General features: G+C 39.0%; 3 protein-coding genes across 6 annotated transcripts; 1 reads left to right on the forward strand and 2 right to left on the reverse strand.

Annotated features, from left to right (window-relative positions):
• Positions 1–3,858: 3,858 nt before the first annotated feature.
• LOC132194187 (zinc transporter foi-like) lies at positions 3,859–7,477 on the reverse strand. 3 transcript variants are annotated; one of them, XM_059615323.1, is made up of 8 exons: positions 7,177–7,477; positions 6,111–6,369; positions 5,676–6,028; positions 5,469–5,621; positions 5,280–5,412; positions 4,822–5,202; positions 4,580–4,767; positions 3,859–4,522 (listed from the first exon to the last, which is right to left on the reverse strand). In XM_059615323.1, exons 2-8 carry the CDS (start codon positions 6,349–6,351, stop codon positions 4,379–4,381), a joined length of 1,593 nt encoding a protein of 530 aa, XP_059471306.1. In that variant the 5' UTR covers positions 6,352–6,369; positions 7,177–7,477; the 3' UTR covers positions 3,859–4,378. The 3 variants fall into 3 exon arrangements, with proteins under 3 accessions (XP_059471306.1, XP_059471303.1, XP_059471304.1); XM_059615320.1 differs by having other exon boundaries at positions 7,172–7,476; XM_059615321.1 differs by lacking the exon at positions 7,177–7,477 and adding an exon at positions 6,750–7,074.
• A 335-nt stretch (positions 7,478–7,812) lies between these two features.
• LOC132194188 (proton-coupled zinc antiporter SLC30A2-like) lies at positions 7,813–10,359 on the forward strand. Of its 2 annotated transcripts, none has more exons than XM_059615325.1 (7): positions 7,813–8,338; positions 8,403–8,531; positions 8,588–8,750; positions 8,813–8,966; positions 9,022–9,196; positions 9,254–9,494; positions 9,554–10,359. In XM_059615325.1, the coding sequence occupies exons 1-7, from the start codon at positions 8,078–8,080 to the stop codon at positions 9,700–9,702; spliced, it is 1,272 nt and encodes a 423-aa protein (XP_059471308.1). In that variant the 5' UTR covers positions 7,813–8,077; the 3' UTR covers positions 9,703–10,359. The 2 variants fall into 2 exon arrangements, with proteins under 2 accessions (XP_059471308.1, XP_059471307.1); XM_059615324.1 differs by having other exon boundaries at positions 7,814–8,341.
• Positions 10,033–12,174, reverse strand: LOC132194189 (STE20-related kinase adapter protein alpha). The gene is made up of 7 exons (XM_059615326.1): positions 11,955–12,174; positions 11,666–11,851; positions 11,298–11,530; positions 11,069–11,240; positions 10,839–11,016; positions 10,506–10,772; positions 10,033–10,455 (listed from the first exon to the last, which is right to left on the reverse strand). Exons 1-7 carry the CDS (start codon positions 11,970–11,972, stop codon positions 10,385–10,387), a joined length of 1,125 nt encoding a protein of 374 aa, XP_059471309.1. The 5' UTR covers positions 11,973–12,174; the 3' UTR covers positions 10,033–10,384.
• Positions 12,175–12,565: the final 391 nt, after the last annotated feature.

Genomic DNA, 12,565 nt, shown 5'->3' on the forward strand with positions numbered 1-12,565 from the left:
ATCTAAAAACTCGAACATCAAACTTTTCCTTTGGTTCATTTAAATTTATTTTAGCTGACAATGAGTTACAAAATTTAACAGCAAGTTAATAATTTTTTCTAATTATTTTAATTAAATCTTTGTATTCAAACATAACTAAAATTAATGTGATAATGTCGTAAATGAAAATGTATTTTCATAATATTTTTATCTTATTTGAAAGTGTCGATATACTTTTAAATTATTACATTTTTTAGCTTTATAATAAAACATTATTGAAGATTTCGCGAGACCTGTGGCTTCAATCAGAATTGCCGATTAATTTGCTACAAGTACCGGTTATTTCTTGTTCAACACCGAGTTCGACGGCAGCGCCGTGACCCAATGCCGAAGCGATCTCGAGGCAGGCCGGCGGTTGGTGAGCCGCTCGGATTGGCTGTGTGATGAATGCCCGCGAAGAGGGCCATCGGCGAGGCCTGTCCTGCCATTGGGAAGGGACCACCCAAGTTGCCACCAACGTTGTTGAGCCCCAAATCAATCTTTTAGGGTCCTTATACGCCACGCTTTTTTCTCTTCTCATTGCTTTATTGCTGTCGTTGGGAATAAAAGAGAACCCTGCTGACGGTGTTCTGCTTTTGCAATAATTCAAGTGAGGCCAAAGCCGAACAGTACCATATTCTCTCTTCTTTCGCCTAACTAAATAGCAGGTACCACAATGTAAATGTGTACACTTGCCACTGGCGTTCCTATCGTAATTGATCAGCTTCGGCAAACTTGCTTTGAATCTTATTTATTGATAAAATATATTTACAGGAAAAATATTTCAAAAAAAGATATAAAAACAACTCGTGTTTTAGGAGAAACTGGTAGAAAATTTATACTTCAAATAATCCTAATTTAAAAGTTGTTTCGAGGAAATATCACGTCGAGATTGACGCTTTTTTGCCGAGTTTCTCGCGCCAAAGCCCCTCCACTCTAAGAAGCGAAATAAAGCGCGAGAGAAACACACACACATAATTGTGCGTTGCGGTGATCGGTAATTCATTAGCTAAATTATACTGGAACGAAGTGGCGGCGACTTCAAAGGCTGCATCTTTTGCGCGCGGCCCACAAAGAACAGGACGACCTTTCACGGGATCGCCTGCTCTTTTCTCGCCGCCTTTCATTTCATTCAGCGGTGACAATTTATAGAAAAATAACTTTTGCCTCATGACATGTCAACGCTGCTCCCTATTCATCTCAATTTCGCCCGCAATATTGCGCATTTTCCGCTTCATCAGCGGAATTATTCAAGTCTCGCGCGCGCGTCAGAGAGGAAAGGAGCCGCTCTCATCATTGTCCCTTTATTCTTTTCATTTCCAATTTCTTGCTGCCGTGCTTAAGAAAAAGTGCCGTGCGACGACAAGCTGACTGTAAAAGGACTGCTTAATTTGAAATAACCATTAGAATTGTGAAAATTTCCATTGGGTTTCAAGAAATTGGTGTTCTCTCTTTTTAATTAATTAAGTAACATTATCGGTTTGTGTTGGATAAACAACACAAGTTATAAAATATGATTTTTAAACAATTGGTGTTTTTAATTAGAGCACCTAATAAAATCGCGATCAATTATAAATATTCGCAGTACGCCATAAAACTTGATAATTTACGATATTTTTTTAATTCTTTGCTCCCCAAAATAGCTGAATTATATATAAGTAATTTAAAATATATAATATGCAAATATTTGCACCGTGACTGTCTATTCATATTTGTTGTAAATTCTTAATTCAACGTTAATGAACTATTTATTTGTATTTATTTATTTATTCATAAACAAATAATAAATAAAGGACACTAATTAACAATTTTTTATTTAACTTTGACAGCCCAAAATATGATTTGAGGAAGTTCCCGTTAGCAAAATAAAATGTTTTTTATTTAGTTGATTAGTTTTTTGATGCAAACATTTTTAATCGAAAGGAAATAATTTTCTCAGATAATTGTTAGTGTGCGTGTGTTTTTTCTGTTCTTCCTTTTCATACAAATATTTTTATGAAAGTGCCACGAAAAGTCAATACTGATGTGCAAAATCAGCCAAATGAATGACAGTGAATTTTTGGGCTTAATGATTTGGATAATCTTGGTTAAAGTATTATGCTCCAAAATAATTATGTAAAATTTACTATGAAATTACTAGAAAAAAGCCAATAAGATGCAAAATATTATTTGAATTTATCAACCAAAGCCAAAATGAAAAAGACAATTTAAGTTCAATTTTGAAATTTGTGTATTATTTTATTTACATTTGTTTTCAATTATTTTGATTATTTTGTTATTTGTGGATTTAAACATTTAAAAGTAAAATGTGGGTTTCAAATTTGTTTTCAGCTCTTTAATATCAATGAGCTTAATTAATTGACAGTATGACAGTTTGAAATTATAAGCTATTTAACTAAGACTACAGATTTTATTTGTTTTTTATAACTATGATGTTTTATATTTTACTGACTGAATTTTATTTAAAATCATTTAAATATTCAAATATTAAGCTCATGCGAAAACTCTTAACCTTTGATATATTAGCAGAAAAAATCAAAATGAAAAATAAAAAAATAAATATACACTTTATTATGGTTGCGATTGCTAGCCAAATTTATTCTAAAAAAACTTTATTTCCACTTCGATCAGTTTTTCGTCTCGAGAAAATGAGAAGCGATGACGTTAAAATTTTGCGAATTTTATATCAGAATCATGAAGCATTCAACGATAGTGATGCGCCAAAGTTATGCAGCATCAACCGCGAGAACTTTAATATATAATGGATGCTCTCTCGGCGCCAATTACTGCGGTTAATTACGGCACTCACTCGCGCTCATTCATATGGCGAGGGGTGGTTGGGAGGCAGAGCAGAGCGAGCGCGCGGTGTCACTCTGAGGACCACCACTCGCCACTTGGGTGGTCTGCCCTTCCACCGCTGCTCTGCGCCTCAAAACCAACAACTATTAGTTACAAAAAAACCTGGAAATGATATTTTAAAAGCACGATTTATGGCCGCTAGGGCATGCATAAGCTGTTCGGATGACAATGCGCATAAACATTATTATCCACTGGCACTTTTCTCTCGCGCGCCTATAATATACTTTTGCGCGAATCGGCCGCACTTTTTTTAATTGTGGGTCGTAAAGATATCATTTTATCCTCCTCGCTCTTTTCAATTACCATATTTCAGGCAAAAAGCCATTCCGCGAAGGGAAATTAAATTCGCAATAAATTTGATTTTGGAACTGGTTTTAAAGGGGCGTCGCAAATCGAGTTCACAGGAAATACGAAGTACATGCTAATAGATGTCATTTCATTACACATATTATAATAAAGCGCGACCGGACGAAGGGACACGGCGAGCGGCTCAAATCGTAAATTTCGGCCGCGACATGTCACATTTTGTTCAAGTCGATTTGATTTTCTCTGGTTGGATGAACCGCAGCGATGAGGTGGTCTCGATCGTTAATTTTTATTATTTGCCTTTTCATATTAAAAATATGCGCTTGCCACAAAAAAGGAATTTCCTTTTGTTTCATTTTATGGGTGCTGGGCCAAGCGAGCGAGGAAAATTATTCCACAGCTCGCATGGCACGTTGGGCAAGGAGAGATTATTTGAATTAGTCGAAACATCAATCAAGCAAAGTCTGAGGCGCGAGAGGGACCACCCAAGTCGTTTTATTGCCTGTATGAATGTTGACGCCATCAGCCAGTATATATGCCCATGTGTGATAATATCACCCCCAGCCACCATGCACATCCTCTTTTCCTTCTGCCCGCTTCTCAATAGCTTGTCTCGCCTTTCATTCATTATCTTCAAGTGCGTGTGGTTGAAAAAATTGAAGAAAAAACTTCAAGTACAAAACATTTGACTTAAATTTTTAATGAATGATATCATACACAAAATGCTTCCTATGGCTAACCTCTAATTAAGTAAACAAGTTTGCTAGTCAGAAAACTAACCAACCAGACCATTTTATAAAAATGCATAATTTTGTTAATGCCAAAGAGATTTATCACGCTTGGTCAATCGTAAAAAATATTGCTGTTTGATGATCGGTAGATATGTTTCTCTACTCAAATCTTGTGTTCAAAACTGGTAAAAAATTTTGTAGGAACAAACTCATATAACAAGTAAAATAAAAATCGTGTTATTTGTTTAAAACACAAATTATCGACTCTACGTTGACTGTACAACATGGCCAAATAAAAAATGCACCATTTTAAACCAAGAGGCCCTTGGTATTTTTTTTGTAAATGGCAATAAAAATTAGAGATTGCAAAATGAGAGTTCTAAATTGAAATGCCTCATGATTACGAAAATTAATACTGCAAAATGTTCTGAAAATTAGGCCTCCGTAGTTGAGATGTGACTGCTTCAGTCGTTAAACAAATTATGCAAATTCTCTTCATAGAAGGCGATCAGCATCATTATGGTTACCCCGAAAGACATACCACACAATTGCAGGATCAGTGTCTGTAGCCATGAGCCTGAGGAATGGCCGTTTGTCAACTCTGGGATCTGAAAATTATTACGAAATTTATAATATGTGCATAAATTTTGCTTAGAGTTGCCAACCATGTCCACCAACGCAATGTAGAGGAAAGTTCCTGCAGCCACAGCGTAAATCCATCCTGCAGCCGTTTCAGAGTGGCCTATTGTAATTCCTATCAGCATCCCCACAAAGCACAAGAAGGATGAAAGCAGGTTGTAGCAAATAGCTTCTTTGGCACTCATTCCTGCTTTCAGCAGCACCGCAAAATCACCTAAAATTTGAGTAATATAAAATGTACTAGCATTTCAGGTTATCAACAACTTACCCAATTCATGAGGAAGTTCATGACAAAACACGGCAGTGGCAGTTGAAAAACCACTGGTAAGGCCACCAGCAAACGCAGCACCAATGGCTAGGCCATCTGTCAAGTTATGGAGTCCGTCGCCCATGATGACCATCCAGGCCACAGAGCTTAGAGATGAAGGTGCAGAGTGCACATGACCGTGCGAATGAGAGTGTCCGTGGTGTGAGCGTTCGTGTTCTCGAACTATCACTGTGTAGCCTTCGCCATTCTCGGCAGGTTCCTCCTCGACCACCTTGAGCTCTTGGTTGACTATCAGCACCGGAGATTGGGCCTCACTTTTCTCAGTAGCATTCTCGGCCACAGTTTCCTCCGGCTCCACCTTCTTGTCTCCAGATTCAGCAACTGTAAATATCAAAATTTTAGAAATTGAATATTTTTTACTGTATAGGGATATTTATTTAAAATATAAATCACCGTACCAGCTTTGCCTGTGATTTCCTCATAGCAGTATGGATAGGAACTATATTTGTGTTTGCAAAGCTTTTCACCCACTGCACTGTTTCCTTGCAATTGCTCCGGATCTCTCATCACTTTCACCTTTGGCGGCAGTTGCTATAGCACAGTAAATTATATTAGTTGGTTTATAATTTCAAAAAAACTTCGCAGACCTTTTTCTTCTTTTGGTTCCTTCTTCTCCACTCTGACACAACTGTTAGACACCTCTCCATAAAGAAAAATAGCAAAATTCCAACAAGAGCTACAAAACCCCTCCAAACATTCCTCCTACTCTCCTCATCATGACTGTGACCTCCAGTCATGGCCTATAGGATGAAAACAAATTAAGGGTTGAAGTCAACACAAAAATCGTGATTTACATGTGGTAACAAGTGCAGCAGGGCATCACCACACAGGGTACCAACGGCAAGAGCCACAAGAAACTGAATCATCTGTTGGTAGAAGAGTTTCTGCATCACAGGAATGACAGCCACGGCCAGAAGGCCACACGCTGATATCACAACTATGCTGATCACCGCGTACATCCAAATGTGGCCTGGCAGGGGGTTGTTATTGTTTTTGTGCTTCTCATTGCAAAGGGACGGCTCGACGATTCGCAGCAATAACGAAGGACAATCACTTGCAATTGATTCTCTGGAAATAGGTTCTTGCCATTTGCAGACAGACAGCTCATTCTGATGATCATTTTCCTGGCTCAAGTTCAAATCATTTTCTAGAGTATAAAATAAAATCAGTGAAAATACGTTGCAAAAAAATCATAAATTTCACAAGAAGAGATAAGAAATGTTAATCACCAGTGTGATGATGGTGATGCGGAATCTTAAGGTCTTTGAATAGTTTTTCCAGTCCTTCGTGCGTAATAACAGTACCATTGCCGTAGCGTCTGAGCAACTCTTGCATTGGATCGCTGATGGCACTGTGGTCATCTGGAGGGTGACTCTGCGCACCGCATCCGTGGTGCACCAAAATGCAGCAGCAGAGGACGCAGCAGGTGGATAGCACCCGGCAAGTGTGGCGTCCTCGCCCCTCGCCCATCTTCTCCACACTGAAAAACTATGAAACAATAAATCAGTTTTAAACTTCTTGTAAGATCTGTTTCGTTTCTAGAAACAAAACTATTTGGGTCAAAAGATAAAAATACGAAGACGATTGTAAATTAATTTTTTTCAATGTAAACCTCTCGTTTATTTTTAACCTCCAGACGACCGATAATAAATTATTGTTTTTGTTTTAATATTTATGTTGCATTCGCGGTTTGTCAATTGGATTTTTTTAACATGCATTGCGCGCTCCATCCGCATCGTCTGGCCGTCGCGGTGCATTTTAAAAAGAGAAAAATGTAAGGTACAAATACAAACGCAACTAAAAATAAACTGGGCGCGCGTTCTAAACTAAAAATATTATTCATGATGGAGAAATAGTGAATCACGTACATCCGTGGGCGGCAATAATCCGTATGGGTGGACAAAAGAGTGACACTGGCGTCTGCTTTTTTGCTATGATCCGATCTGTTTTGCGTAGACCGATTTTATATTTGAACTAGGGTCGTGTGTGAAAATATTTTGCAGTCACAACTCACTTCCCACCGTTTTGCGGCGGCACAAAAATTGCACAGCGCGGAATTTAAAGAAAAAATCAACAAATTCGAAAGTGCTGATCGTACGCAATTTTGCATAGATGTTGGCATGCAACATAAAAAATTGTCACGTGCTTGACAGGTCCCAGCCGTCCCCGAGTGCCGATTATGTTAGGTCACATTGACATCGGACACGTTCGAAAGCGACCGGAAACTTGGTATTTAGCACAAAAGTGATATTGAAAGGTGGCAAACGTGATGTCACTCAATATAATTTACCTTACTATCGTGCACGCGTGTTTTGCACTTTGCGTTGATTCAATATTCCCGCTGGTCAACAAAATAACTGCTGCTGTTGTGGTCTCGTGTGCAACTCCTCAGACCTCAGGTCAGGGAGATTGCGAATTTAATGATGGCCTCTGGCCTGGCTCTCTTCATGCGGGTGCACTTTATACGGCAGGTCCAAACTTGTTGACGAACGCGCACAAGCCGCCATGTTGCATCCGTTCATGGAACCGCCGAAATTAAATTTTTAGTCACAGCGAACGACCATTGGGAGCCGATTGAAAATCCATTATGGCGCAAGTTTTAGCCTCTCATTTTTCGATCCAATCGTTATATCGTTATTCAGCCCTTTTGAAGACTCCTTGCTTGAACGCTTTTCATTGGCTGATGGCATAAGATTGCACGATTTGATTGGGTAAAATAAAATTATTTACCAAGACTTTGAAAGCGGCAAAATCAAAAATTTATTTTTAGTACTCGGATTTATATTATTTTCAAAACAATTAAATTTCTTCGGAACATGTTAATTTGAAAAAATAATAAAATAATTTTCAAATTAATTTTTGAGATGTTTGGAAAAAATTGAAACGAATAGAGTAGAAAACTAGAAAATTTAAAACTCCTTTTGAAATCCCCCTTTGACGGTGCACAAGTTAAAAGTAGAGCAGAACATCTGATTTGTGTGAGAGTAAACATACGTGTATAAAAGAAATTAACGATTCGCGACACTTTAGCAGAAAGTGAAACGCGTGCAGCCCATTGGAACATTTCTCTTTTGTCTAGGAATAATAGGGTCCGCTATTGACCTTATTAGTGAACCATGGTGCAAACGTGATCTCCACCTTGAACGTCGAAACTCGAACAGTTGAGTCCACTGACCTCAACTCGCCAATAATCATCATGTCCTCCCTCGGGCGGATTAACAGACTGCCGCAAGATTTGGCTGCGAGAATGCGCATCGAAAATTCGGAGCAGCCTCTGCTCGGCGTTGAGGACGACGACGAAGACGATCTGCCGACATTCTGCGTGCGATGCCGAAGTTTGTCAGGGTCACTCGGCGAACCTTGGCGAACCGAGTGCAATGGTCACCACCCCTCGCCCCGTGCCACTCCTCAACTGATCATCAACGCTGAGGATCCGGACGTGCCCCTTCTCACAAATGTGGTATAGATGATCACATTTTTAATTTTCATCTTATTAATGAAAATCTGGATTATGTTTTTAGGAGGGCTACAACACAACTTTGCTTCCGCCCTTTGAAGAATACCACTGCCACTCGCTATCACAGAAGGACACTTCTTCGTCCCCTTGGAAACCTCTTTTAGCCGCTACTTTGATGTGCTTGGTTTTTATGGTAATGCTTGTGATAAAAGTGTTTATTCAAATGTAATTATATTCTTGATATTGCAGATTGCCGAGGTAATTGGAGGGTACTTGGCAGGTAGTCTTGCTGTTATGACTGATGCTGCTCACTTGATGTCAGATTTTGTTGGATTCCTTGTCAGCCTCTTTGCAATTTGGGTCGCAAAGTGGCCCTCGAACAAGAACCTCCAATTTGGTTATCACCGTGCTGGTATTTACTTATTCAGATTTTTATTATATTAAAAATTAATATTTTTTTTTTCAATTTGGTAGAAATTTTGGGTGCAATGTCGAGCATTTTCATCATCTGGATTTTGACTGGGATCTTTGTGTACCTGGCTGTGCTCAGGGTTATCAACCAAGACTTTGTAATTGAACCTGATACCATGATGATCGTTGCCGCACTTGGGGTGGTGGTGAATATATTGTAAGTTTTTTAATTAATACGCTTGTAGCTCATTCTTATCTTGACTATAAAATAGTATGGGACTAGCTCTACATGGGGCTTGCTTTTCATCACACGGACATTCACATGGACACCATCACAGCGATGACTCAAACAGGAATATTAACATAAGAGCTGCTGTGATTCATGTTGTTGGAGATCTTGTGCAAAGTGTCGGTGTCTTCATATCCTCAATAGTCATCAAATTTTATGTAAGGCTTACAAAAATTACGATTTTTAACTTATAAAGCAAAATTTACTTCCATCAGCCTCAAGCAAAATTAGCCGATCCTATCTGCACTTTCGCATTCTCTCTTCTGGTGCTTTGCACAACCGGACCTATTGTGAAGGATGCTACCAGGGTGCTCATGGAAGGTGCCCCTCGGCACTTGGACTATTCGGCAGTGCTAAATGCACTGCAAAGCATCGAAGGAGTTCGTCTGGCTCACAGTTTGCAGATGTGGAGCCTCTCGCTTAGTCAGACAGCAGTTATGGTGCATCTTGCTGTCGGTAAGGAAGCAAAATCACATTTTCCAGCAACATCAAATTATGATAATGTATTTTTGCAGATCCGTCTGTCGATAGGGACCATGTCTTACACATGTCGAACAAACTTCTGCGCCGCAAGTTCAACATCAGCATGAGCACAGTGCAAGTGGAGCGATATCAACCAGACCTCATGAGCAATTGTGTTCAGTGTCAACCACTCTCCTCATAATCATGCAAAACTAGCGGGTGATTTGAATATGTGATAAGAACCAAGCGTGGAGCAATTTAATATAGTTTTGCTTTTTTAAAGACGTCTTGCGTAGCAATCACAGAATTTAGAGATATTAAGGACTTAGATTTAAATTTTTCCATCCGGTATCTTAAACCCTGACCACAAGATTGATTTATACTCAAAGAGATCTTGAAATTTAAAATTTTTTACTCTAGCTAAAAAAGCCGATGTGTTATTAATTGATTTTCATAGATTAAAGAAGTGACTGAAATTGGAGAAAAAAAATATAGGATATTAATTAGAAGTCTAAATGAGATATTTTGGGTGCATAATTATTTTGATTGTACTTTATCTTTGGAGATATCGTTAGGCGTATCAGTGTAGTTGATCAAATTCCATATTACGGCACAATAGTCTATAATATACCAGATTTGGTTACTGAAGGAATGTACTACTTGCACAACCCGGTTGTTATCATGTTAAAATAATGGACTCTTATTTAAATCAAATGCAGATTTTAGTCTCGATTTAAATTGAGGTTTCTTACCTTCCAGGACACATCACATGAATCAAAAATTAATAACATCACAGCCATATGTATGAAACATGATGCCACATTCCTGTGCTGTACCAATACAAGATCTATTTTATACAGACATGGCAGTTTCATTTCACTTGATTAAAAGTTCCATTGCACACTGTCAAGTTGAATATCAGATATCCTCTCGGCCGTCATATCTGTCAGCAAGTCTAATAATAAAAAATGAGTGATTTTTTAAATTCAATCAAAGAACTTCTACCTTGATTGAGAGCGGAGGCAGTCTGGTTGGTTAGGTATGGGGCCAGCACTGCAGCCAGGGAGCCTCTCCGACACTGCTTGAAGAACGTGTGATTGAGAAGGCGTGACGGAGATGGTCGCAAACTGGGGGTCCGTGAAAGACAGATCTCGACAAAGTGGTGGAAAGGCTCAGAAAATTCTCTTTTCTCCACAGCACTCAATGCTGCCTCTTCAGCCTCTGAAATTTCGGCGCTTGTACCAACTCCTGAGTCAGGTTGTTGGCTGCTTGCTGTAAAACATGTTTGTAAATTTTAATAACAAGGTGTTGCCGTTTTTAATTCCAAAAAAGTCTTACTCTCTGTGAGGTAGGGCACTGCGTATTTATCCAAAAGTTGGGGACACCTTCCACCAATTTTTTCGGTCAACATTAAAAGAGGTTCCATGTCAGCGTAGGGAACAATTCCATTGGCCATTTCGCAAGTCGTAATACCCAGACTATAAATGTCTGATTTGCTATTGTAGCCAAGCATATTCTGAAACATTTTTGTTTTTTAAATCAGAATATAATTTATGAAAAATATTTACCTGTTCTAAAATTTCAGGACTCAGCCAATTAAGATTGGGCAGTGTGCTGGAGGGAAAGTTGTGCAGACTTTTGAGCCACCTTCCGTCTTTGATAATGCTGCAAGCGTATCGAAGCCCTCCAATTCTCACTTTGCCCTTTTGACACACATACAAATGACTAGCTCTGACGCTCCTGTAAAAAATTTGATATTAAAAATATAGCGACAACAAATTGAATAATATTGCAAACCTTAAAATGATTCCCTGTTGATAAAAGTAATCCAAACCATGCAGCGCGTCACGCAAAATAAAGGCCACCGCGAGCTCAGGGATGCCGTTGGGGAAGAAGTTTGTGATAAGATCTTGGCACGAGCCCAGATCCATTAGAGGTGACAAAATGCACACCGACTGGTCCCACACAAAACTGGCAATGCAAGGTAGAACATTTGGGTGTCTCAGTTGCTTGGCCATGAAAACTTCGTGCTGAAAAATATAAGAATAAAATTAATAAACATTTACTTATGTTCTTCACAAATCGAGAAAAAAAGATATTAAATTTGAAACACAAATAAATTTTATCAAATTTTGATTTTCTTCAAGTATTTAAATTTGCCTAACCCTGATGAGATCTTCCTCTTCGGAAGTCAGTCTGTCGAGCTCATAGCGTTTGGCAGCGAATAGCGTGTTTGTGGGCGAATGCCTGACCATAGCCACGATGCCGAAAATGCCAGTGCTTTGTCCCAAATCGGCCAGGATTTCATAGTCAGAGGCTTTGGGCGTCAGTTGAGGTTTTTCAGTCTCATCCTGCATGAAAACCACATTAAGTAAATATAAATGAGCGTCGTGTACTCCCACGATTCCTTAAAAGAAAATCAGGCCGTGCACATTACATTGCGATTTGCCTCACCATTGCTGCGTACACCATCAGGGTCCTCTGGGGTGCGAATTCAGCGGATGCTCTTGGCCTTCAACGGGCCAACTCCGTCTGCTGCTTACTTCAGGGCGAAATGCGTCCGGTGTACCAGTTCGGGGTAATTTGTCCGCCCCTGAGGCCGGCACACGGGTCCGAAAAAGTGGTTTTCTTATTCCGGTAGCGAATTTGCCTGCAGCCCTGCCTGCCTGGTAAACAAGGGACACCGACACGCCCATTCTTAATGTCGCTCTTTTTTTGGGTGGTGGGTTGGGTGGAAGAGGGGGGGGGGGGGGGGCTAGCGCGCCAAAGAAAATGGTTAAATAAATTAAATTTGAAATAAAAGAAAAATATCAAAAACGCATTTTTATCATACAACGGAATTACACACTAAATAAAATTTTTGTTCTTCAAAATGTTTTGGCATGAAAATTCTCTTCTGCTTTTGAATAATATTATTAGATTATTGTATCGCTATTTTTTTAATGAATCTCTATTCTCGGTTGGATTATAATTTTCTCAATATATATTTTTTTCAAATTATTTATACATTAAAAAATGAGAGGTTTCAACTTCCATAATATTTATTGTTGATTTTTTTTTCAAAA

The sequence above is a fragment of the Neocloeon triangulifer genome, unplaced genomic scaffold (assembly GCF_031216515.1).
Source record: "Neocloeon triangulifer isolate White Clay Creek 2 clone unplaced genomic scaffold, ASM3121651v1 ptg000006l, whole genome shotgun sequence".
Classification (NCBI taxonomy): Eukaryota; Metazoa; Arthropoda; class Insecta; order Ephemeroptera; family Baetidae; genus Neocloeon; species Neocloeon triangulifer.

Excerpts from the sequence above, each read along its gene's own strand:
- LOC132194187 (XM_059615323.1), bottom strand. The coding sequence starts at position 6,351 with ATGGGCGAGGGGCGAGGACGCCACACTTGCCGGGTGCTATCCACCTGC. Across the intron at positions 5,413-5,468 it reads GGAACCAAAAGAAGAAAAAG|CAACTGCCGCCAAAGGTGAA; the intron begins GTCTGCGAAGTT and ends ACTGTGCTATAG. Across the intron at positions 5,203-5,279 it reads GGAAATCACAGGCAAAGCTG|TTGCTGAATCTGGAGACAAG; the intron begins GTACGGTGATTT and ends TGATATTTACAG.
- LOC132194189 (XM_059615326.1), bottom strand. Across the intron at positions 11,241-11,297 it reads CAACAGGGAATCATTTTAAG|GAGCGTCAGAGCTAGTCATT; the intron begins GTTTGCAATATT and ends AATTTTTTACAG. Across the intron at positions 10,456-10,505 it reads TGCCTCCGCTCTCAATCAAG|ACTTGCTGACAGATATGACG; the intron begins GTAGAAGTTCTT and ends TTTTATTATTAG.
- LOC132194188 (XM_059615324.1), top strand. The coding sequence starts at position 8,078 with ATGTCCTCCCTCGGGCGGATTAACAGACTGCCGCAAGATTTGGCTGCG. Across the intron at positions 8,532-8,587 it reads TGATGTGCTTGGTTTTTATG|ATTGCCGAGGTAATTGGAGG; the intron begins GTAATGCTTGTG and ends TTGATATTGCAG. Across the intron at positions 9,197-9,253 it reads CAATAGTCATCAAATTTTAT|CCTCAAGCAAAATTAGCCGA; the intron begins GTAAGGCTTACA and ends TACTTCCATCAG.